This window comes from Anas platyrhynchos, chromosome 15, assembly GCF_047663525.1.
Source record: "Anas platyrhynchos isolate ZD024472 breed Pekin duck chromosome 15, IASCAAS_PekinDuck_T2T, whole genome shotgun sequence".
In the NCBI taxonomy this organism is placed as follows: domain Eukaryota; kingdom Metazoa; phylum Chordata; class Aves; order Anseriformes; family Anatidae; genus Anas; species Anas platyrhynchos.
Genome location: NC_092601.1, coordinates 11,748,449 through 11,770,363, shown reverse-complemented (window position 1 = coordinate 11,770,363; position 21,915 = coordinate 11,748,449). Strand labels below are relative to the sequence as shown.

The 21,915-nt window shown below is 41.3% G+C and overlaps 2 protein-coding genes and 1 long non-coding RNA gene across 5 annotated transcripts in view; 1 reads left to right on the top strand and 2 right to left on the bottom strand.

The window, feature by feature from the left end:
• Positions 1 to 497: 497 nt before the first annotated feature.
• On the bottom strand, positions 498 to 6,895 carry LOC139998781 (uncharacterized). The gene is made up of 3 exons (XR_011803704.1): positions 6,104 to 6,895; positions 5,896 to 5,973; positions 498 to 1,958 (listed from the first exon to the last, which is right to left on the bottom strand). It is a non-coding gene; the product is annotated as an uncharacterized lncRNA (long non-coding RNA).
• GPRC5B (G protein-coupled receptor class C group 5 member B) lies at positions 4,878 to 21,508 on the top strand. Of its 3 annotated transcripts, none has more exons than XM_027468815.3 (4): positions 4,878 to 5,086; positions 10,987 to 11,996; positions 16,441 to 16,553; positions 17,932 to 21,508. In XM_027468815.3, exons 2-4 carry the CDS (start codon positions 10,991 to 10,993, stop codon positions 17,974 to 17,976), a joined length of 1,164 nt encoding a protein of 387 aa, XP_027324616.2. In that variant the 5' UTR covers positions 4,878 to 5,086; positions 10,987 to 10,990; the 3' UTR covers positions 17,977 to 21,508. The 3 variants fall into 3 exon arrangements, with proteins under 3 accessions (XP_027324616.2, XP_027324615.2, XP_027324617.2); XM_027468814.3 differs by having other exon boundaries at positions 4,880 to 5,086; positions 10,983 to 11,996; XM_027468816.3 differs by lacking the exon at positions 4,878 to 5,086 and adding an exon at positions 6,987 to 7,157 and having other exon boundaries at positions 10,983 to 11,996.
• The window catches only part of IQCK (IQ motif containing K), a 59,077-nt gene continuing 49,403 nt past the window's right edge, over positions 12,242 to 21,915 (bottom strand). The window contains exon 11 of the mRNA XM_038186781.2: positions 12,242 to 13,090. Coding sequence (XP_038042709.2) covers positions 13,065 to 13,090 — 26 coding nt within the window. The 3' untranslated portion in view covers positions 12,242 to 13,064. The remainder of the gene's footprint in view (positions 13,091 to 21,915) is intronic.

Sequence of the window (21,915 nt, the reverse complement as noted above, 5' to 3'; positions counted from 1 at the left end):
CCGCAACAGGGGGCAATATTTTTCAGCTAGCATGCCAATAAAAGGGAAGGTCAGCAAAGCTCTTGAGTGGGGTCAAGAGGGGGACATTAATGGTACTGTAGATGAGGCAATAACACGATTCTTAGCTGCATTCGGAAAAAAAAAATACCTTTACATCTCAGTGCAGGTTCAGGGTTAGCATATATAAATTAAAAAAATAATAATAATCTTAAAAATCATAGAAAACCACCACACTCACTTAAAACATAAGCACATTCAAGCTGGCACAGCCACGCCAGCTGATACCTTCAACGTGAGAGAACAGCACGTAGAAAACCTGTACGTGCATTTTAGGTGGCTGCAACATTTTCTTTGCAGCAGCCCTAGGCAGGGATTGTGTCTGGAACACAAACTCCTCCTATGAACACAGTCATGTGTCTACAACACAACTGATTGCAGCGACCAAGACAACCTTTGTAGTAAAAGCTAAGAAAATATTCTCTTGTTCTTTTAGCCACCATACACATTACTTACTGGAATGGCTGCACCTTGTTTAAAATCCAAAAGAATAATAATTTTTAAAAAAATCTTGAATGGATCAGTAAGAACCATGATGAGTGATTTAAGGGAAAAATGAGAATCCATGGGTAGAGAGAGGTTTTCTACTCCACAATCACTTCATTTACTTCCTAACGTAAAGCTGGCACTCTGAGATACCCCACTGCACCCACCAGCATCCACAGCTAATCTCCAAAAAAGAAGCTGTATGGCATCAAGCAGAAATTAGCAGTTCCGGCAAGGGTCACAAGCTCCCCAACATATGCAATTTTAAGGCAATGTTCTCAGGCCAGAAACAGAAAAGCACACATCCTTTGTCTGATCAGATCTATTTTAACAGATCTGGGACTTTGCCTGAGCAAAGGTCAAATGCAAACTTTTAAAAGCTGAATGGTTTGGCCAGCTTGAGAGGTATCTGTCTAGCTGGAGCCTCAGACAGTGTGTAACTTCACAAGTCCACAAAACAGAGATGTACTTATTAAAATAGCTGTGGCAGCTTTTCCTTGTGAAATGAGGATTTGAAGGTGTACAAAAATAAGAGTTTTAACCACCTATGCCTGGTGCCACATAACATCTTGATCTGAATTGTGCATTAATCAAATTCTGCCAGGTGCATTCAGTTTTAACTTGTCCATGTTTCTTTGCAGCATTTATTGAGCACTCATGTAGTAAAGAAACGTGTTGAGAAAACAAACAAGTATCATACTGACTGCATTGTAAGCCTTGCCTGCATTGGTGCTCTCTTGTCCTGGTGTTGAGAGCTGATTGCTAAGTGGTGAACACTCACTGCCTTTCTGTATAGCACGAGTCAAGACAAGCAATGGGTAGGTGCAGTGCTATAAAAAGCGTGTTGTTACCTTGGCTTGTCCAACCCAAGTTGAAAAACAGGTGCAATTGGGATCTGAATGTGGATGTGACATCCAACACCATGGCCTTTTGCCCACACTATCCATGCTGAGTGCACCTTTCTTTTGTGCAATGAATACAAGTTGTACTGGATTACATTTATTTTTAGTGTTTCAGTAATTCATTCTCCTCTGTGTGTCCATCTCCTTCCTGTCATCCATCTTTTTCTTCCAGTTGATTTCAAAACTCTTTTCTTCTTTCATTTCCCTTTCTCCTCCCTGAATCTAACAGAGTCCTGTGTCTTGTGACAGCAGACTGTGCCTTGGCAGTGCAAGGAGCAATGTGTGAAACCCTCTGCAGTTATGGAGAAATCATCTTGCATGTTCATCACTGGGGCAGCTGAACATCTAGCAAGTGATACCACAGCCTGGTCACCCCGTGATTAAGCCACGTGGATTGTCTCAGGGTCTTCTTCCAAAGACTGCTTGAAAGGAGGCTGCTTCATAGACTGAACTGCATTCAGGAGGGCTGGCTTCATCTCACGTGGTGCAGTCCTGTGTCTGCCTGGGGCCTCTCTACACGCTCCCATAATGAAAAGAGAAAAAAAAAAAAAAAGGAAAGAAAAAAAGCAATGCAGACTTAACAATCCCCATCATTTCCATGTACCTATTGCTGATCTTGTAATGAAATATTCTGCTTAAATTACACCGGCACGAGCACAGTCCCATGCTGGTAGGAGCCATAAAATCACTCTACCAAGCGTACAGGTTCTGCAGGACTTGCTGTGCAACAGGAAAGCTGCTGGTGAAATACTGTTTGACAGCTTTTCAGGAAGCATGACACCTTCCAGGCTTGCTGAAGGGGAGGAGAGAATAGAGGATGGAAATTGCCTTTATCTCAGGTTGGGAGACAGAAGAAATTCTGAAATGAGGATGACAGGCTGAGGCAATACAGGTTTGGCATTTGTTGATAGGTGAGTGCCATCCTCTCAGGGCTGCTGTAATGCGCTCTCGCTCTCTGCTGTCACGTACTGCTAAAAGCACTGCTGCAGAAGAGAAAAATCTGGGGACATGCAGTGTCATACAGGCTCTCTGTTTACATATTGTCATAAGCTGGAAGTCAAATATTGAAAAAAGGTAAAAATCAGGTAATTATTATGTATGTGTTGTAATATATAGGAAGAACAAAGTTACTGAAAAGCAGTGTTGTGGTTTGTTTCGTTTTGCTTTGTTTTAAGTTGAGCATAATATCTGCCCAGCGTAAAGAAAAATAAGTATTATGTGGTTTTATCAATCTTTCAGAGACAGACAAAAGCAAGTGAATTTACTTCTTTTTAAATCCTCTACTTTGGGAAGTATTACATGGCACCCCACAGCAGGGTGCACTTCACGGGCAGTCCTAGCAGTGGGGTAGGAGCTGGGAGCACCACTTACAACCAGGGAATTCCTACAGCCCACCTGGCTCACAGTGGCTACTCCACCCTTCTACCTTCTTGTTCTCTTGGGGGAAGGAAACACCGAACTTGCTGATGAGCTGACGATTGACTGATGAAAATTCTTTTCCCCTTAATTAAAGCATATTTTCAGAACATATTTTTAACGTTAACTACCAGAAGAAAGTAATGCAAAGGGAGCTATGGTTTAGTCCATCTACTCTACAATAGTCCTTGGTAATTCTGTGTTCTATCCTTCACAGACTCATGGCAGCTAATACTAAAAAATATGCTTCACTGGGAGAGAAATCAGGCTTACTTGTTAATGTTCCACCAGTACTTGTTGGGAGGAGCATTATTTTCCCTGCTCTGCCAGTAAAAGGCAAATGGAGGAGGCCACTTCCTTTACTGGTACCAAGAGTTGTGGTAGGGATGCACAGAGGGAAGGGAACAATGACAAAAATTTGCATTTGCTGAAGGGCTCAGTACATTGCTCCATTGTGAGTGGGCCAAGACCTTTATCACATGAATTCTTGTGATTCATCCTCCCCTCTGGTCTACCTCGCTGTATCCAGCGTGGTACAGAGAACTCTGTGTGTTTATCTATATACAAGAAGATCTTTGCTTGTTACTGTAGCACACAGGCTCACACTCCTGAGCTGGAGTGGGGGTACAGGCAGAGCTAGTGAATTGGTACTTTTTACTCTCCTGCCAGGCTGCTGAGTGACCTTGGGCAGCTCACAGCCACTTCACTTCTCACTGCCTCAGTTTCTGTAAATTTCCTGGTTTACTTTGTATAGCGTGTAGATATCGACTGATGCAAGGGCAGGGTATTATTGCTTACATGTGACTCAAATAACACCAGTGCCTAAAATCCAGAATCAGCAAGGGAGAAAAGAGCAGAAACATGAAATTGTTCTGTTGCAGCTGTTCTCCTCCTGCTGCCCAGCCTAAACACAGGGAATCGCATTGCAACAGCACCATCTGATTTACTGCACGTCAGCTACCCTGAGAAGTTCAGGTAACCCCCCAGGACATAACATTTGACATCTAAATGAAGCCATGCGTGCTAGCATGAGGCTGGTTAAAGGTTACAGATCTGTGTTGGAGAACACATTTCGGCAGTTTCCCTTTGAAAGGCTCTGGATATGGAAGCCTGGCAAGATGCACAGCGCGCTACCTGCAGTCAGGAAGGACGGGTGTCCATCGCTCCCCGCTGACAACGCCATTGCACTTGTGTCTGCCCAGTTTCCCATTAGCAGTTTGAAAGCATCAAAAGACTGACGCACAGCACAGGGCGGCTGCCAGTCACAGGGCGTCGCACGGATGTAGTCTAAAGGCTTAAAAGGCAGACAAGTTTTTGCTGTGCAATGAACATCACCAACTGAAGCTGTCTTTCCCTGCTACAAATAACTCCTTCCGAAATCTGCAGGAAGCCCTGTCCTGTGAATACAGCATCTGCTTTCGGAGGGGTTGCAGCTTTTCCAGAGCTGGGCTGTGCAGAGGCTGGGAAGGGGGACGTGAGCTGCACATTGCGAACTGGGAGGCACCGACCAGCTCTGAGCATCGCCTTTGCGGGGCCCCATGTGTTCACAGGGCCTGTTCCTGAATTGTGCTGCATAAGCAACCTGGAAAATGTCGCTTGCTCAATACAATTTCTCTCTTCTGAATGTCTAAGGTAGCAGCAGGTTGGACACGTGCACCGGAGGCAGATGGGGTGAATATTTCCAGCCCATCGCAAACCCCAGCTGCCACGGAGCTGCAAAGCCTCCCTCCCCTGCCAGCCCCAAACCAGCCCGAGGTGTGCACACGCAGCCGTTGTGCCGGGATGGGTGTGCAGCCCGGATTTCTCGCACCCCGTCCGCACAGCACCGGGGCGCGCAGGACCGCACGCCTGGCTGTGCACGGTGCCTGCTCCCGGCTCCCCGTGCCCTGCGGTCCCTGCACCTCGCAGCAGCAATCCGGCCGGGCTGGGGGCGAGCCGTGCCGTGCCAGTGCCCGTGGAGGTGGATACGTGCCGAGCCGAGCCGAGCCGAGCCGTGCCGGGGCGGGGCGGTGGGAGGGGGCTGGCCGCCGGGTCGTAGCGCAGCGGGGCGGAGGGTGCAGAGCAGGGCGGGCAGCGCACCGCTCCGTGCCGTGCTGTGCCGTGCCGGGGCCAGGCGCTCCATGAGCAGCCCCGGGGGGGCTCGGTGCTCGCAGGCTCCGGGATGTGACTTGCGGCGGGCAGGCGGACACAGCTGCCCCGCCGGCCTCGGCTGCAGCAGCCAGCGGGTGAGTGGGGTCCCCGGTCCCGGTCCCTATTCCCCAGCCCCCGGTCTCTATTCTCCGGTCCCCATTCCCCAGTTCCTGGCCCCCGGAGGTGCCGGCCCCAAGCTGCGCCCGCGGAATTAGCCCGGTGGCCGGCAGCAGACAGCAGGCTGCAGGGAGTCCGGCAGGGGGATTAGGGTGGATATAGGGCAGCAGAGGGGGGCGGAGGAGGGGGCTGCCCCCGCCGGGAAGGGCTGGCGAGGAGGGGGCTTTGAGCCAGGCTGGGGGAGGGACGGAGAGCCTGGGAAGAGAGAGGGGAGAGCGAAGGGAGAGGGGGACCGAAGGGGAGCGGGCTGGAGCGGGCTATGTGCGGGCGGGGAGGAGGCGGCGGTGCGGGAGGATTAAGGGGGAGCGGGGAAGCGGCCGCAGGCGGGGGCTGCCCGGCCCCGCGCCCCCCGGCACCGGGCGCTGTGCTCCGGGACCGGGACCGGGACCGGGGGGAGAAGCCTTTTGCTGGCCCCTGGCTGCTCCTTTCTGCCCGGTCCCGGCCTCAGCTGGAAGGTGGGAGCCCCAGGTCGGGGTGCAGCGCGGCTCGGGAGGGTTGAGCCCCGCCAGCTGTTTAATTTCCACTTAATAAAAAGCCCTCCCTCTGTATTGCTTCTCCCCAAAGCCAAAGAGCGATAGGATTTAGCACTCATGTGAACCCTTTGTTTACGCCTGACCTAATGTTTATCCCAAGGCTAACAGGATTTCCTGCCCGCTGAACCTCGACACCTCGGTGGGCTCTCGCTGCTGGAGCACGGAGCCTGTGCGGTGCTTTATGTGCTGCTTACCAGCCGGGGCTGTGGGTGCTGAGGTGTTGTCTCCCTGCATCAGGGCCATCAGGTGAAGGGAACCCCTCCATCACGAGGCTGTGACATGAAGAGAAACAGTTGGAGAATTAGCAAAGCAAAGGAAAAACATTGATTGGTGTCATTGGTCGATAGTAGCATAATAAGACCAGACTTCATAGTCATAAGCATTTAGGTACAGAGTACATACAGTGTCTGACCGAAGGAAATGGTGAGCACCTAGAACAGCTGAAAGATCATTGCATATAACATTCAGCGTTGCAAAGTATTTCTAAATGAAAACACATTTTCCTACGTCTTTTGGAGAGGGGTCATGCTTTCTGTAGCTGTGAGCATTACGTGGGTTGTTCCAACTCAGGGTAAATCCAAACCAGGGTTGTGTTTTTGCGTACAAAGTGCAATTGCACTATTAATTATTATTCTAGAAATACATCTCCTCAGTAGACTGATCTTGGCTCGGCTGTTGCTGCTCTGTTATCAGTCTTGAAGCTCATTCTTCAAATCTGATCAAAAGGAGCTGGCAGAGATCCCGTGTTGTGATTAATTCCTCACTCGCTACCATCTCTCCACAACACTTGGTGGTGGGGGCGGTTTTCTTTGGAAATGCTACAGTGAACCAGTCTTCTGCCTGTGCGTGGCAGAGCAGGTTACTATTTGTGCTACTACTGCTTTTATTTACTGGGCTGTTTTCCTTTTCTGAGATCAGATGCATCCTCCTGTATCAGTTGATTAACGTTAGGACTGTAAAAAGGGGATTGGACAATGCATCTAACCATAAATAACATAAACCTTTACATGGTTACAGATTTATTCTTGCTATAGATATTCTCTAACGGCACACAGCAGCATGTGTTTGACTAGGTAAGAGATTTGCAGTCTTTGGTCAGAAGGCTTCAGCTCTTGAAAGCCTCGCTGATTTTTAACCACGACAACTTTCTGATGACAACTGTGAGATTTTTCTCTTTCTGCTCAGTTGCTTGCTTGCAATTGTACTTTGTACCGCTGGGGCAGCTCCGTGTCTGCCATTTCTGTACTGGTTCTTGCACTGTCCCCTACACCCGATAGTGCAGGAGACTTCACTCCGCTGCAAACGGCAGTTTGTGCTTGGTAACTGAGAACAGATTTTGGACTAAAAATTGAGGGCTGGATTTGCAAGCTGTCCTACTGTTTGCTTTCTGCTTTTGCCTGAAATACCTAAAGCTCCTCAATTCGTTTTATGTGCTTCTGATTGCTCTCGGGTCCAGGTATGTTGGCTTAACCAGTTGTACTGCAATCTGATTTTGGAGGAGGATCTGGGGACAAAAAAAATCAATCTGACTTCCTCCTGTATTAACAGTTTCATTCAGCTCTGCCGGAGACACGTTGGTGTCGCTGACTGTGTGTGCTGGAATGTTTCTGTGACATTTCTGCATTACTATCGCTGTAGCTCTCCGGTGGGAGTAGGAGTGAGGTGCCAGTCAAACAGAGTGCTATTGTTACTGCCGAGAGGTTGCATAACTTTGCTGAGAGCTAATCTAGACATAAAGAGGTAAAAATACTACTCTCCTGCAGTCACTGATTTATGTAGCTACTGGGAATAATGAGCAGAGACGAGATTCTGTAGTAAAATCAAGACGCATGGGCTTCTGCCTCTCCACCCACAACACAGGCTTGAGGAAGGCACTATTTCAACAACAAACCCATACCGATACTTTGCTTTTCCAAAACAACTTTTCTGGAAAAAAAAATAAAAAGACTTTATAGTTTTCCCTTTTACTTACTGAGTCTGTGGTTTCAGCTAAAGCTAAAACTTCAGTGTTGTAATGCAATTTTTCCTTGTCTATATACCAGTGTGAGTTCACTGCTGAGGAACAGTGCTAGCAAAAGGATTTGAGCTGGTATCATCACAAGGTTTGCATATTAATGTTGCCAGTTCTTACCTAGTCAGGCAGAAGTATGTGCTAAACTGATTGCAAACGTGGCTGTATCTATAGCAGTGACAAGGAGAAGATTCCTCATCTGGAGGAAGCCCAGTTTGAAAGCTTTGATGTAGAAAGCATCTACTGTTCAGCATGACTTGCTGACATGTGATGGGAATGTGATTGCACACCAAGAATACCTGTCAGCATTCCTAGAGATTTCTTGTTTTATGCTGTAGCTGCATTGGAGCTTTCTAAGAGAACTACTGTTTATTTCCATCAGCTCTCTCAAAAGTAATTTCACAGATGGAAGAAACTTGGGAAAACCCCTGAGTTGAACATCTCTGAATTTCTGTGTTTTCCCCTTTCCTAAAGAGACTACTCCTTCGTGAAGGGGAAACTACTCCAAATGTATTAACCCTCCTTTCGCAAACACTTCCAAATAGGAAGAGGAAACAAATGATGGGCTGACAATATGACTGCTTACCCATGCAGCACAATCTCCATGGAAACAGACTGTCCTAGAATAGCTCAATCACATGAGGGTTACATGACATGAATAAAGTAACCAGAAAACTGGAAAATATCTTAGAACTAGAGATACTTGCACTTAATTCATTACCCCCCAGGTCTTTGGAGAGCAGTGAATAAACAAAGCTAGTATTAAAACCAATTTAGTGCATGTATATCATTATTTGTAAGTGGCAGGGTAGTGGAAAATTAACGTGATCCTCATTTAAAGGGCTGTTTATTGTTTCCAATTTGGGAGACATTGTTTGAGGATGAGTTTTGAGTAACTTTCCACACGACCTCCTGCTTCTTGAAATTGGTACCCATGGTTCACAGCATTACCTTAGATCCTAGTGGATTTCTTCCCTTTGTACCAGCAGGTGCTGACCATTCCCCACTTTTACTTTTAGGATGTTTTGGATATCCTAAAAAGTAAATGCACTAGTTGGAGTAAGAACCACCTATGTGTAGAAGGGATTCCTAAGTTACCTTTGGAATGTTTCCTTCTGGTTAATTCTGTACTCGTAAAGATATTTATTGAGCATGACCATTTTCAATATTTCACTGATGATTAATTTTCTTTGTGTAAAGTCAGTGTTTTTACCATGTCATGACAGTTATTGAGAAACCTGTTATACAAATCAGGTACAAATAAGTAAATCTTCTACCATTTCACCATAAAGAAAATTACAGTTAGGTAGGAAAAAATCTTTAGTCATTAGCTGCAAGTCATTGTAGCGTTAGAACATTTTAGCCCTTCCAACAGTGCGAGGATACTGTAATTTCTGTGGGCAGGCACAGCTCATTCATTACTTGTCTCTTGTTTGTCCGATGGCCTATCACCTTATTTGTCACAGCTTCTACTTCAGAGATGAAATTTTGTAATAAGCTTTTTTGTCTGTTGCATAAATGAAGACCATAAAGTCATTACACATTTATATTAGCACATTTGCTGTCTTGGTTCCTCTAATAGGAAAATGTAATTTCCATCATTCGTCTCCTGGCAGTAGCCTAAAATGGGCACTGTTCATTATTCAGCGAAAGGGGATGAACATTAGCTTAAAGATTGCGATTCTCAAGATTTAACTTTGCCTGTTACAGGATTATAACACACTGGAAGAAAACCCATAGTGCTCATCTGTAATAGATGCTGCACTGTTTCATGAAGTGTGTGTAAATAGTTTTGGCACTGGTTAGGACTGATTATGTCCAATGTAACAACATTGCACTGTTACTTTAAAACATTTTCAACTCATTAAACTTTTTGATGTTTTCATTAAACACATTTCTGATTTATAAAACATCTTTATATGAGTACTCATTTAGGGCTTTGTGTAAGTTGTAAAAAAGTTACTGATAGCATCTCAGTTTCTTGCTGTATATCTTAAGCATGTCATGTGAGCTACATGAGTAACTCAGTGCCTGCTTCCATGGTGCTTTTCTTCCATAAAGTCTCCACACACCATATAATGAAATTCTTATTCTAAGCATTTTCACCTAGGCATGCAGTTCACATCACTGAATGTAATCCTACTGAAATCTGTAGTGCTAATTAAGCAAGTGAAGGTTAACAGGATGAGGTTTCATATCTGGTACACATAGTGTTTACACTCTCTGGGACAGATTATTCATTTAAACGTTACATTTTTAACAATCTCCTCCTTTGCCCTGCTTTGCTAAGTAAAAGCAAATGGCGTAACATGCATCTTTTAAAATCACCTAATCTGTGTTCTGCCTAAAACTAGGAATTTGTCTTGACTTGCTGGAATTTGTCCAGATTTTTGGTCCTGGTGATTGAGCATGGTATGTTGTGTTCCTGGGGAGTTTACAATTGTTCACTCTGTAGGCTGAGGAAAGTGAAGCTCTGTTTTTTGTTGTTTGTTTCATTGAATGGCTTTAGATTTGCTAAGAAGCACAAAGAGACATTCATTTTTGATGAGTTGATTGATGACGCTGCATGTGTGCACCATTGTTGCAGAATATGAGATTTCTCTAGCCAACCATTCCCATTCGCAAATGCAATCTAATACCTGGGCTTTGGAAGAGGATGAAAGGAATGAATATCATAACTGCCTATTGACTGAGGATGAAAACAAGATTTTCCTTTAAAAAAAAATAAAGCACAAGGTTTATTTTCCTCAAACTGCTTTGTCTCTCTCTCTCTCTCTCTCTCTCTCTCTTTTTTTTTTTTTTTTTTAAGGGGGGGGAAGGGGGCTAACTCTTATCATTATTCCAGTAAAGGAGCAAGCCTCTGAAATAGTCTAATTCTGATACAACTTACACTTGTATCAGATTCAGTGCAATTCACACATTCTTTAAGAAACCAAATTTGAACAGTAAAACACCATAGCTAATGTATGATTTCACAACATGATAAATTGTTTCTTATGGTTGCGTTTTAGAATATTTGCAGGGGTGGTGATGGGAAACATTTTCAATCTATGCAAATGCAGAAACGAATCAGTTTGCACTCAGCGTACAACAGGCAAAAGTAACTTTCTGGGAGGGCAGCACAAGGGGATGGGGTAGGCTAATTCAGCTGAAAATTCAGTGCAAAAAACAAGTGTAAATGTGAGCTATTGAAACAGGCTGTACTTCTAATTGCTGTGAAATGCTCCGAAGTAACCTGTAGCTAAACAAACAAATGTCTTATTGTCTCAGACAGAAAAATGAAAACCTACCCAGCCATTGGTTTCTTCCTCCTCTTCGTGATCAGCTATGGCTCTTCTGAAAACTCCAGCACGCCGAGAGGGTGCGGACTGGACCTCCTCCCGCAGTACGTGTACCTGTGCGACCTGGATGCCATTTGGGGAATAGTTGTGGAGGCAGTTGCGGGAGCAGGTGTGCTGACAACATTGCTGCTGATGCTGATTTTGCTGGTGAGGCTGCCCTTCATCAAGGAGAAAGAGAAGAAGAGCCCCCTGGGAATGCACTTCCTCTTTCTTTTTGGGACTCTTGGACTGTTTGGGCTGACATTTGCTTTCATCATCCAAGAAGATGAAATGGTGTGCTCTACCCGAAGGTTTCTGTGGGGAGTTATCTTTGCTTTGTGCTTCTCGTGCTTGCTAGCTCAAGCCTGGAGACTTCGTAGACTAGTTCGACATGGGAAAAGTCCATCTGGCTGGCATCTAGCTGGTGTGGCGATCTGCCTGATGCTCGTTCAGGTCATTATTGCAACCGAGTGGTTAATACTAACAGTTGTCAGAGATAACAAGTTGGCCTGCAGCTATGAACCGATGGATTTTGCTATGGCTTTGATTTACGTTATGTTCCTGATGGTATTTACCATGGGTTTTTCTCTTTTCACTCTCTGTGGAAAGTTTAAGAAATGGAAGAAAAATGGAGTATGTCTCATTATAACACTTTTCTTTTCCATTCTGATTTGGGTAGCCTGGATGACTATGTACCTCTTTGGTAATGCTGAACTAAAGAGAAGAGACAAATGGAGTGATCCCACTCTTGCTATTGCACTGGTGTCCAGTGGTTGGGTGTTTGTTATTTTTCATGCTATCCCTGAGGTCCACTGTACCATCCTTCCATCACAGCAGGAAAACACTCCCAATTATTTTGATACTTCACAGCCAAGGATGCGTGAAACTGCTTTTGAGGAAGATATACAGCTTCCTCGGAGCTACATGGAAAATAAAGCCTTTTCAATGGATGAACATAATGCAGGTAAGAATTTACTATTTTTATGTAGTAGCAAAGAAAATAATCTGTATGAGATGTTTTTCAGGTATTCAGAACAGGGCTCATTACATTTTTATTTTTTTTATATTGCTTATAGCTCACTTTTAAAATTTTTGTTAAAAATCAATTATGAAAATAGTAGAGGAAAAACACTACAGAAAATATGTCTTTGGTTAGAATGACTCGTTTTTTTAATTGAAATAAATGAACAACACCAAAAGTGGAAGGAAAACACTGGAAAAATAACTTCTATTTTCAAATAACGTAAATAATATATATTTTTTTGTCATTACTAACAACATTTTATATGAAGTGTTTTTTTAAAACCCAAGAAAAAATCAAGTAAGTTCTCCATGTTACAAAGTGTTCAGCCTCTTCAGCAACAAAATAATTATTACTAATCATACTACCCGTAGCATAGTAATCATGCCACCAGTAATAGCATAGGACTTTGCTATTTTACGATGCTGCAGGAAAAAAAAAAATGCAAGGTGGTACACAAGCAAGTTCAAAGACAATTTTTGTCCTGAAGACTTTAACATGTGAACAGAATACGCAGAGACAGGTTTCAAGGTAATGGCTGCTTTCCTTGTCATAGCTGTTTGGTGACACAGAACAATGTGTTGTTCTGACACACAATGAAAATTTGCAATGAAAATGAGTGATTACCAAAAAGGCCAGAGCCCAACTGGTTGTTTAAGAGATCCAAACCATTGCTGAAAGTTTAACACAGATCAGAAAATATACAGGGATGCTAGCCTGATGGTATTGTGTAGGGTAGGTTGTGTTCTGGTCAACTCCCACAATTGGACAAAGGATTTTGGTATTACACAAACTGCTTTTTATTCACTGTAATTGAGACGAGAACTTTGGCATCCCAGCCAATGACTATCCAGGCACTTTACCTTTGTTTTCATCTCTATGTATCGTTGTTTTCCTCTGGTTTTGATGTTTCCTCTGGATGTACACCAGACATGTAGGAAAAGGGCACTCATGTTTGTGACAGTGTCGGGTCAGGAAAATATTTTCCCTCCAAGTGCTTTAGCAGGAACTTTAAAGGTTTCCTCCTTGTATGAAAGCTTTGAACAGAAAGGAGTGAAGATCTGTGAGTATGTAACACAGGTAGAGATAAAACAAACAAAAATCACGTGGATGGAAGAATGCTTATTTATTACTAATGCTACAAAGAAGTAGAGGCAGCTTTACCATAGACTGTAAATGCATTGATCTTTCTTTTTTTACTGCCCTCCAACTCCCATTAAATTAATTTCATAGTAAGGTAACTGCAGTGACTTCAGTGGAGTTATTTCTTACTAAGGCAGATATAAGAAGAAAATTGGATCTTTCAGCCTATATTATTCTCATTCATGCATACATTTAAAAAAACAAACACAGAAGCTCCTTTTTTATCTGGTCATTAGTGATCAATTTTTTTAGTGAAATGGATTAATGTATGATAGCTATAAAATAATTATAGTATCAATTATAGTGTAATTTATGATGTTACGTTTTAATCTAAATACAAAATAGATTTCCTTATCTGATACCCTTATTAATATTTATCATAATAAATGCATGTCAATCCTATTCCCATGGCATGTGGAAGAAGGATATGTTTTTAATAAATCAAAACAGATTAATTATTCCTTTGTAGTTGTTCTCTAATGTATATATAGAATTACAACAGGGTTTGAAGACAAAACGTACTCATGGTAGAGAGTAAAAGTAAATCCAAGTAAAAATATTCAAGTCACATATTAAGGCTGCAAGTGTTAATTTAAGTCATATCACTGCACTGATGGCTGTCAGTGGCTAAGCACTCAGAATCCATTAGCAATTGGCTCTTTGCAGGTATACAGAGAATAATCTTTTCTGCTATTCATTTAATTAACCTCAATTCAAGAATTTGTCTTTAAGAGTTCAGGAATTAAAGGAGGGATACTTTCTTCAATAATAATAATGATGTTTAAGAATAACAATGATACGTAAATTTTGGAAGATGTGATTTACGGTTGGACTTGGTGATCCTGAAGCTCTTTTCCAACCTAGGTGACTCTGTGGTTCTCTGACTAGAAACCATCTCATGGTTTGCTGACTGTAATATTTGTTTAAATAAGTGGTTAGCATTAAATGGAAAACATGTTTGGTTAAATGTATTTTCCATTAATTCATTCTGTATAAAGCAAATTTGCTTTCCTTTTTTTAAAAGACTTTAATAATCATTCTAAAAATCTGAATAACCTTTAAACTATAGGTTCAAATAAGCATATGGTCTCATTTTTTCCTTTTTCTCATCACAACATAGCTCCAAGTTATACACACCAAGAGGTGTTCTATTCCAGGAATACCATTAAACATTAATAAAGCAAAACAGTTTTAAATTCAGTTATTTAAACAACATACTAATCTGTAATTTTAATATTCATGTGATAGATATGTTGAAATATCTACTTAGAAGAATTATTCTCATTTCCATGTCTTCTAAAAAATACTAGTTACGTATTTAGAATCCCTGGAAAAGGGCAACTTAAATGAATTCTCAGTGCTGTCTCAAAGTGCATCGCTCAGTAACAGGGCAACTTCTGCAAAGCAAATAGGGTTTGTCTTATACATGAAAAACCTGGGTAAGAAATGTGGAGTGCTACAACTGTCGAGAAACCCAAGCCCAATAAGCTCTGTTACTCACTGAATTTCATTTAATAACTTTTAGTACTAAAAGTCATCCTCTGAGCCAGTGCCTAAAAACAAAGCTAACTAAATTTAAAATGTGTGTTAAAAGGAGACTATGACATGACATTTACTCAAACCTTCTTGGCAACTTTCTCTCTGATTCTCATGTTGGAAATATTTTAGACTAACGGCAGTAATAAGGAAGGAAAACTCAGCAATCTGAAATTGAATGTAGTGTCTTTTAAAATAGTTTTGAAATCACCATGTAAATTATATACTGAAATGTGTAAATATTTTAATGATAGGATGCATTATAGAAAGATCTTTCTTCTTTGTGTGTACTATCAAATATCAGAGCAATCAGTTGTCTAACACACAATAAGAAGCATAACTACAAAGTAGGAATACTACTGAGCCTGAGGTAGTTAAATTAAAAATAAAAGATACATAATTCTAGTGTAGAGGCTTTCATCTTTTGTCCTCCCAGTGTTCTGCAAAATATATTTATATAGCGTGTTATATATATAATTTTAAAATATAGAGCAGTTACGGTTCCATATATATGTAAACAGCTGAGCATTTGTAGGGCTGGATTTCTAAATATCTGTGCTAAATGAACACTGTTCTTCATCTCTGTGCACAACTCCCAAAGAGAAGAGCAGCAGTGGATGGAGGAATGTGTATGGCTGTAGGATCCATTTAAATCTTGTTGCACACAGTGCAATGATATTAAATCCTGACTCCATTGAAGTTTATGCTGAAATTCCTCTAAACTTCATTTCATCCTCAATTTCAGCTAGAGAGCTGAGTATTGTAATTTCAATTAAATCTCAGAGAATTTCTTGCCCCAGGTGCCAGATCCAGGCATGTTTCTATTTACCAGCTGACAGATGAGTATTGCCCACTGTAACTGCTCAAGCAGCGTGTATAAATGAGCTCTGTTCCCTGGCCACATCTGAATTCAGTGAAGCCATTATTTACCCCTGAAGTAAAATAGAGTATGTGTGCGCCAATCCCCGGACTGGTTTAGAGGGAAAGAAGCACATCCCTAACTACACATCACTCATTCAGAATATACATCTTGAATCCAAACTTGTGCTGCAATTAATGGAGACACTAATGTAGGTCTGCTATAAACATTCAGAAGGACAGTCAGCATCTCTTTTGCCTCAGTTAATTGCCATGTTTAAGCTATTTGAAAGCAATATTTACTTCATATTTCTAGTTTCGCAGAGTAAATATAATCTGAAACATCTGGAAAACCCTTATGTGCTCGTCATGCTGAAGTAATGCTCATGGGGACTGTGAGCATGCTTGCTGGCTCAAGCAATGTTTTGGATCTCTGTCCTCTGAGTTTGATAGAAAGCAAAGGGTAATATCATTTTACTTAACCCCACAGTATCCAGACTGATAGAGGAAGAGTTTTGCATAAAGCATTGTGCAAGATGCATCACAGGTTCTCTGACTGAAGACATTAAACACCTGGTGAAATGAGACTAAGCAAAATTTGAGAAACTTTTCCCATTCCACAGCAAACGGTTAATTTTATGTAAAACTGATTTCTTTCCTGCAATCCCTCCCCAATTCTGTACAAAAACCTGCTGTTCAAAAGCAATGTGAAAACTGGTATGGCAGCATAAAAGTTAAAATAAATGGCACAGTTCCCAGTAACTAAACTGGAGGATTAAACTTTTATGATTTCAAAGGAGATGCGCAGCACTGACCAGGTTCTAAGAACATCTCTCTTTTTTAAACACAGCGCTAAGGACGGCAGGATTTCGAAACGGCAGTTTGGGAAGCCGACCTAGTGCTCCCTTTAGAAGCAATGTTTATCAGCCAACTGAGATGGCAGTTGTGCTAAATGGTGGGACTGTAAGTATCAAAATGTGATGATTTAAGAAATCTTTGCTTTGTAACAATACATATGCAACTGCTACTAATTGAAAAGCCTTCTGCATTTAGCTTACTCATAGCAGGGTGACAGCTATACATGAAAATTCAGGGAGCAAGTATGCATGTAATGCTCCTCTTCCCCTCTAGAAAAGATGTAATTACAAAGTATTTTGCATTTTGTTACTTAGCCATTCACATTTTGCATTGTAACTTGGGTGAACCAAGTTCTTTGGTGACTCTAAACAACCCCTTTGAACCACGCTTGTGTTAAGTTTGTTAACTAGTAAGTGACACAATTTCCCACCTGATTTTTTTTTCAAGATTTTGTGAGTCACACAAGTGTTTCAAGCCAGTACTTTACTCTAAATAACAATCATTGTTGCAGATAACGGTGGTCTCTCACCTATCTTCCACTTTCTTGTAAAACGTCCATAATTCTTTGTAAGTTACATATGTATGGATCTCTGTCAAAGATTCATAAAAGAGGAGTATAGAATATTTTAATGATAACAACGTAGATTTTTCTCTCTTAGGCAATAGTTTGGCATGCTGTTATTCGATAGACCTGTTTTTTGCAGCCTTGCAGTTGTAAGAATGGCTCAGCGATCTGATGCCAAACAGGCTTTCTAAATGTTTTTCACATGATGTTTAATTTGCAGCTAAGAAACTGCATATAGTAGGCATAATGTTAAGAAAATAATTTTCATCTTCATGTTTTTTCATGCATACCAACATGCTTGTTAAAAATTTACCCATGAGCCAGTTTATACTCATGTGAGTTGGGTTTTTTTATTTTGAATCATGAGCTGATTCCATAACTCAGCCTCAACATTTAAGCCAAAGAATGCAATCTGATTGCAGGTCTCTTCTTTTGTTTGTAAGTACAGTTTTGTTTGGGTTTAGTAAGCAAGAGAGACTAGGTATGAGGATTCTGCAGTGTGGGTAATACAGTGGGAAACATACTGACTTGAATAAAATGAGGCTTGTGCTTTGCTGTCAGTAATGAATAGCTTCCTTTCGATACTTGGATTCATCTGTTCCAGTATTTTCTGATACTAGAATATGCAGCTCAGGAAAAAGGCAGTTTAAGGACGATAAGATGCTAAAGAATTTGTTTTGTTCTGAGGTGGATACAAAGCTTACTGGAGAGCATTAGATAGTAAAATGAGAGAGAAATGAATTTATAGTCATGGCTTTTACAGAGGTAAATGCACTGTATGGGTTGAACATGAGCTTCATTGCATCATTTTGTTCTGGAAATACTGGCTCTAAAGCTGATGTGTACATGTAGCATGGTAACACTGATGTCTGAACACACTAGATCTCTCAGTTATGGGTTTATTATCCTTATTTGCAGATACCAACTGCTCCGCCAAGTTACACTGGACGACACCTCTGGTGAAAGGCTGTAGGCTGTAGAGAGTAAGAATCCTTGTTGAAGATTTTGTTCCTTGGCAGTGTGTCTTTGAGGGAGGAATCCATAGCAGTACCAGAACAAAGCAACAGAACATCCAGGAGCTTGTGAAATCCTACAGAGGATTTTGTGTAAATGTGAACACCACTGAACTGATAAACTAATTGCAAAAACAAAATTGTAAGCCTGAAGCTGAATCTGATTTAAAATAGTAGTAGGCACACTTCAAAATGAAAGAGAGGGATATTGCATTCTGAAATGTAAGATATTCTCTTGTCTGTAACTAGTGTGTGAGGCAAGCCTGATTTTGGTTGCCAGCTGCTTGAAAAATATCCTCCTTTCACCTAAACTTAATTCACGTTGCCACAAAAGATTGCCACTACAGTGTGAAAACATACAGGATTTCTTTCCATTTTGCTCCTTTTACCTTCATTTCCAATGCCATGAAAAGTCCTTGTTTGCTTCATTATCTAGCTGTACTGTAACATCACATAGCATCATGTGCAGTCAAGCATTGTCATTCTGTGGCAACTCAATTACCATTACACTGTAGGTTGATAATCTTCTCTTTAAAAAGCCTGTGTATGAAAGCAGTTCTGGAGAGACAAAAGGTCTGTGCACGGTTTATGGGAGTTATGGAGCTTCTTGAGGCAGAGAAGAAGTGTAGGTCCAGCATAGTCAGCTCTCTCCAGAAGCCTGGAATTGGATTCCCTCTTATTCCTCAACCCCAGGTGCGAGCAGAGCCGCGCACATTGTCACTTCTCCTACAGAAGAAGCCATGAAAGGAAACTTTGGAGGGATGTGCTTTGCAAAGACTTAGTTGGGGAGAGAACGTGACTCGGGTTTGCCAGAAGTATGTTTGTTGTGGTGGTGGATGATGGGCGACCCACTGCACAACACAAGCCGGTCTGGGCTGGTAGGCTGATCCCGTCGAGCAGGAATTCGGTGGCAGCTGAAAAGTACTGATCACCTGTCAGGAGAAACTCAGCAGCATATAGGGTCAAGGCCTCTGTTTCTAATCCTTGTTCATATGAGTAGTCCCATTGACTGCAGTTGTTTGTGCATTTAAATGTGGTTGTGTGTTTTAGTGCCTAGCGGGTAGAATCTCCTTTCTGGAGGTGGTTTGTTGTTGTTTTTGTTTTTTAAGGTAGTTTCTTCCCTCGTTCTCCCCCCCCACCTCCACTTTTTTGAGTTGATATAAAGCAGACTTTCTCAAAGCTTTTTATCTTTGTTTTCTCCAGGTTATTTGAAAGGTTCCCATTGCCCATTGTTTGTGCCATGGTTTTCATTATGTTTAAGCAATCATTCCTTTATTTAACATTTAATACATATCAGACATTGAAAACATCATTGTATCTTCACTGTTTGGCCGATGTTAATCTTAGCTTTCCTCGATACTAAAAGCAAATTGTTTTTACTTGAGGGCATAGGAAACATATAACAAATAAACTTTGCATATGCTATAATAAAAATATATATTTTCAAACTAAAAAATATAATGTACAAATAACCGAATAGCTTAGTAGCTTCACAGAAAGAAGTTACTTGCTGTATACTGCAAAAGAAATGAGCGTTTTATTTTTCAAGAGTCTTCCTGATTCTCCATGTACCTCCATTTCTACTGAATTAGGAACCTAGTCCTGCAGAATTGTACTCCCACGAGCAGTCTGGGTCTACATACAGGTACAGAGGCTGCAAGACCAGTCCCTAAGTGTTGCACACTGATATATATGTGTATATATATATGAAAAAATATATATTGCCATTCTTGCCATGATCATCTTATAGGATTTTATTTCACAGCCCTTCTCTTCCAGACGCAATGGTTTTCTGTCATGCATGAATAAAGGAGCGTGTTAGCTCCATGTCAGATATTCCCCCCTGCCCTTCCCTCCTCGAGGCAAAGGAAGCATGTGCTTGTTGTAGGGATTGCTTATTTTATTTTGTAAGTAACTAGGTGGCCTAGGTAACCAAGTAGGGTAGGGGTGGATATTGCATGCTATCCAGTGACTTAGAAATACGTTTTGCTTGTTAAAAGCAAAGCTTTGATCAAATAAAGTAACATTTATGATAGCAATAGTTACCCAGAAGTTGCATAATTTGGAAGAATATAAAACCCCTTATCATCACTTGCCTGAAGAGTTTTGTTTTAAAAAAAATCAGAAAACTACCGTAAAAACATATAAGATGACCATGGCATAAATGGTAGGCCAGCTTCCTTTTAAAAGGTTTATCATGCTACAGCCAAGATTTATGAACTACAATACATATTTTACAGACCTTGGACAAAAACTGTATGAGATATAGTCCTCTTAAGAAATAGTGTTTTTTTTTCTTTTTCTGGGTGTGACTGAATTGATAAATAGAGTTCCCAATCCTGCTCATAGCGAAGCTGATTGGAATTTAAGGCCTTATACAAAAATACGGCCAGATTCTACAATCTGCTACTCACATGACTACTGTCCTTGGTTGGTCATGTGAACTATTCACACCATTGCAAAGTAGCAGGATTGGGCTTAATTTGTGGTGAAGGTGTGGCAATAGATTAGGAGGGTCTTTACTTTCCAACTTCATACAATTAGTAATAAGCAATTTTTTTGTAAGTCACTAGTTTGTTATGTAAAATGCCCCAAATAAAAATGTAATTGAAGAAAGGCACCTTTATGTTAACTTATATTTCTGTTATAGTAAACACATTGTTTACTTCTGCCTTTATGAGTTATCTAGAATGTAGAGCATCTGTGAACAACATAAGTGTAAGCACAAGCCTTTCACTGTTCAGTTAATTTTAATTAGCTTTTACACTATAAAAGCTACTATGTTGTCCCTTGATGGTATGTGCTCGTGGTGTTTCCATACAGAAATTGTAAAGCATCTGAAAAAATTGTTACCAAAACTAGATTTATAATAACTGGCTTCTGATCAATGGGTAGAAAAGAGTCCAAAGCCATACTTCACAGGTCCTGTCCTGCTTTCAGAGGAGCTGAGGGTGTTTGACACTTGCCAGAAAATATGTAGCATCTTCAGAATAGCACTCTCAGTACATGCACTTGTTTCTACAAACAAGGTACATGAAATATAGAACTAGATGTTTCTGTTTTTGGTATAAACACAGGCATCTTGGTTGGCTTTGGAGCTTGATGCCTTGGGCCTAACCAAAGGCAATGCAAAAGGGAGCACTGTAGCTTTTATAATAAAACAATTGGACTATTCTACCAACTTACAGGATTACAAAGCAGGTGCTTTTTATTAATTGATGAGAGCTAAAGCTCATTTTTGATAGATAATATATTTATTAAATGTATTAATGTGTGTTTTATAACGTACCTTTTTTTCCGCTGATTGTTGCATACTGGTATCTTATTAAGTACATCTTTAAAGGATTTTCAAGACAATCAATGTGTACCATGATGACTGTACATAAGTATACAAAACTACAAAGGTTGTAAAGCATGGGCAAATGTTTTATTTTCAAAATGCTGTTCTTAACGAGAATAAAGGCTTTACTATTTACTTACAACACTTGTGCTAGCTTGATGTTAAAATCCACCTATATTTTTTCTGCAGTATGAGCAAAGTTGAAATGAAGGAAACTGTCTCCTAAAGGTTAGGGCAAGATTCCTCCACCTTTGGTCACATTCCCACGCTTGCCCCTAGCTCTAGCACCTCTCAAACGCTCTGTGAGCCAGGCAAGGAGCTGCACAGACAAGCTCCTAACACTACAACTAATTTTGATTCTTCCACTTGGCTCAGCAGTTCCTTGAACTGGCTCAAGCACTTGTGAAAGGAGGGGGGGGGGAGCAGGACCACACAGCTGTGGCTGAACAACACAGAATTGTGGTAACCTTAATGTTTTATCAGAGTTTTTCAAAAGCGGTTTTGTTTTCCTGATCTAGTAAAACACCAGCATCATGAAGCAGGGGAAAA

What these genes read in the sequence shown, in the direction of transcription:
- GPRC5B (XM_027468815.3), top strand. Translation starts at nt 10,991, where the DNA reads ATGAAAACCTACCCAGCCATTGGTTTCTTCCTCCTCTTCGTGATCAGC. An exon ending in AATGGATGAACATAATGCAG is followed by an intron (nt 11,997 to 16,440) that starts GTAAGAATTTAC and finishes TTTTAAACACAG; the next exon opens with CGCTAAGGACGGCAGGATTT. An exon ending in TTGTGCTAAATGGTGGGACT is followed by an intron (nt 16,554 to 17,931) that starts GTAAGTATCAAA and finishes CCTTATTTGCAG; the next exon opens with ATACCAACTGCTCCGCCAAG.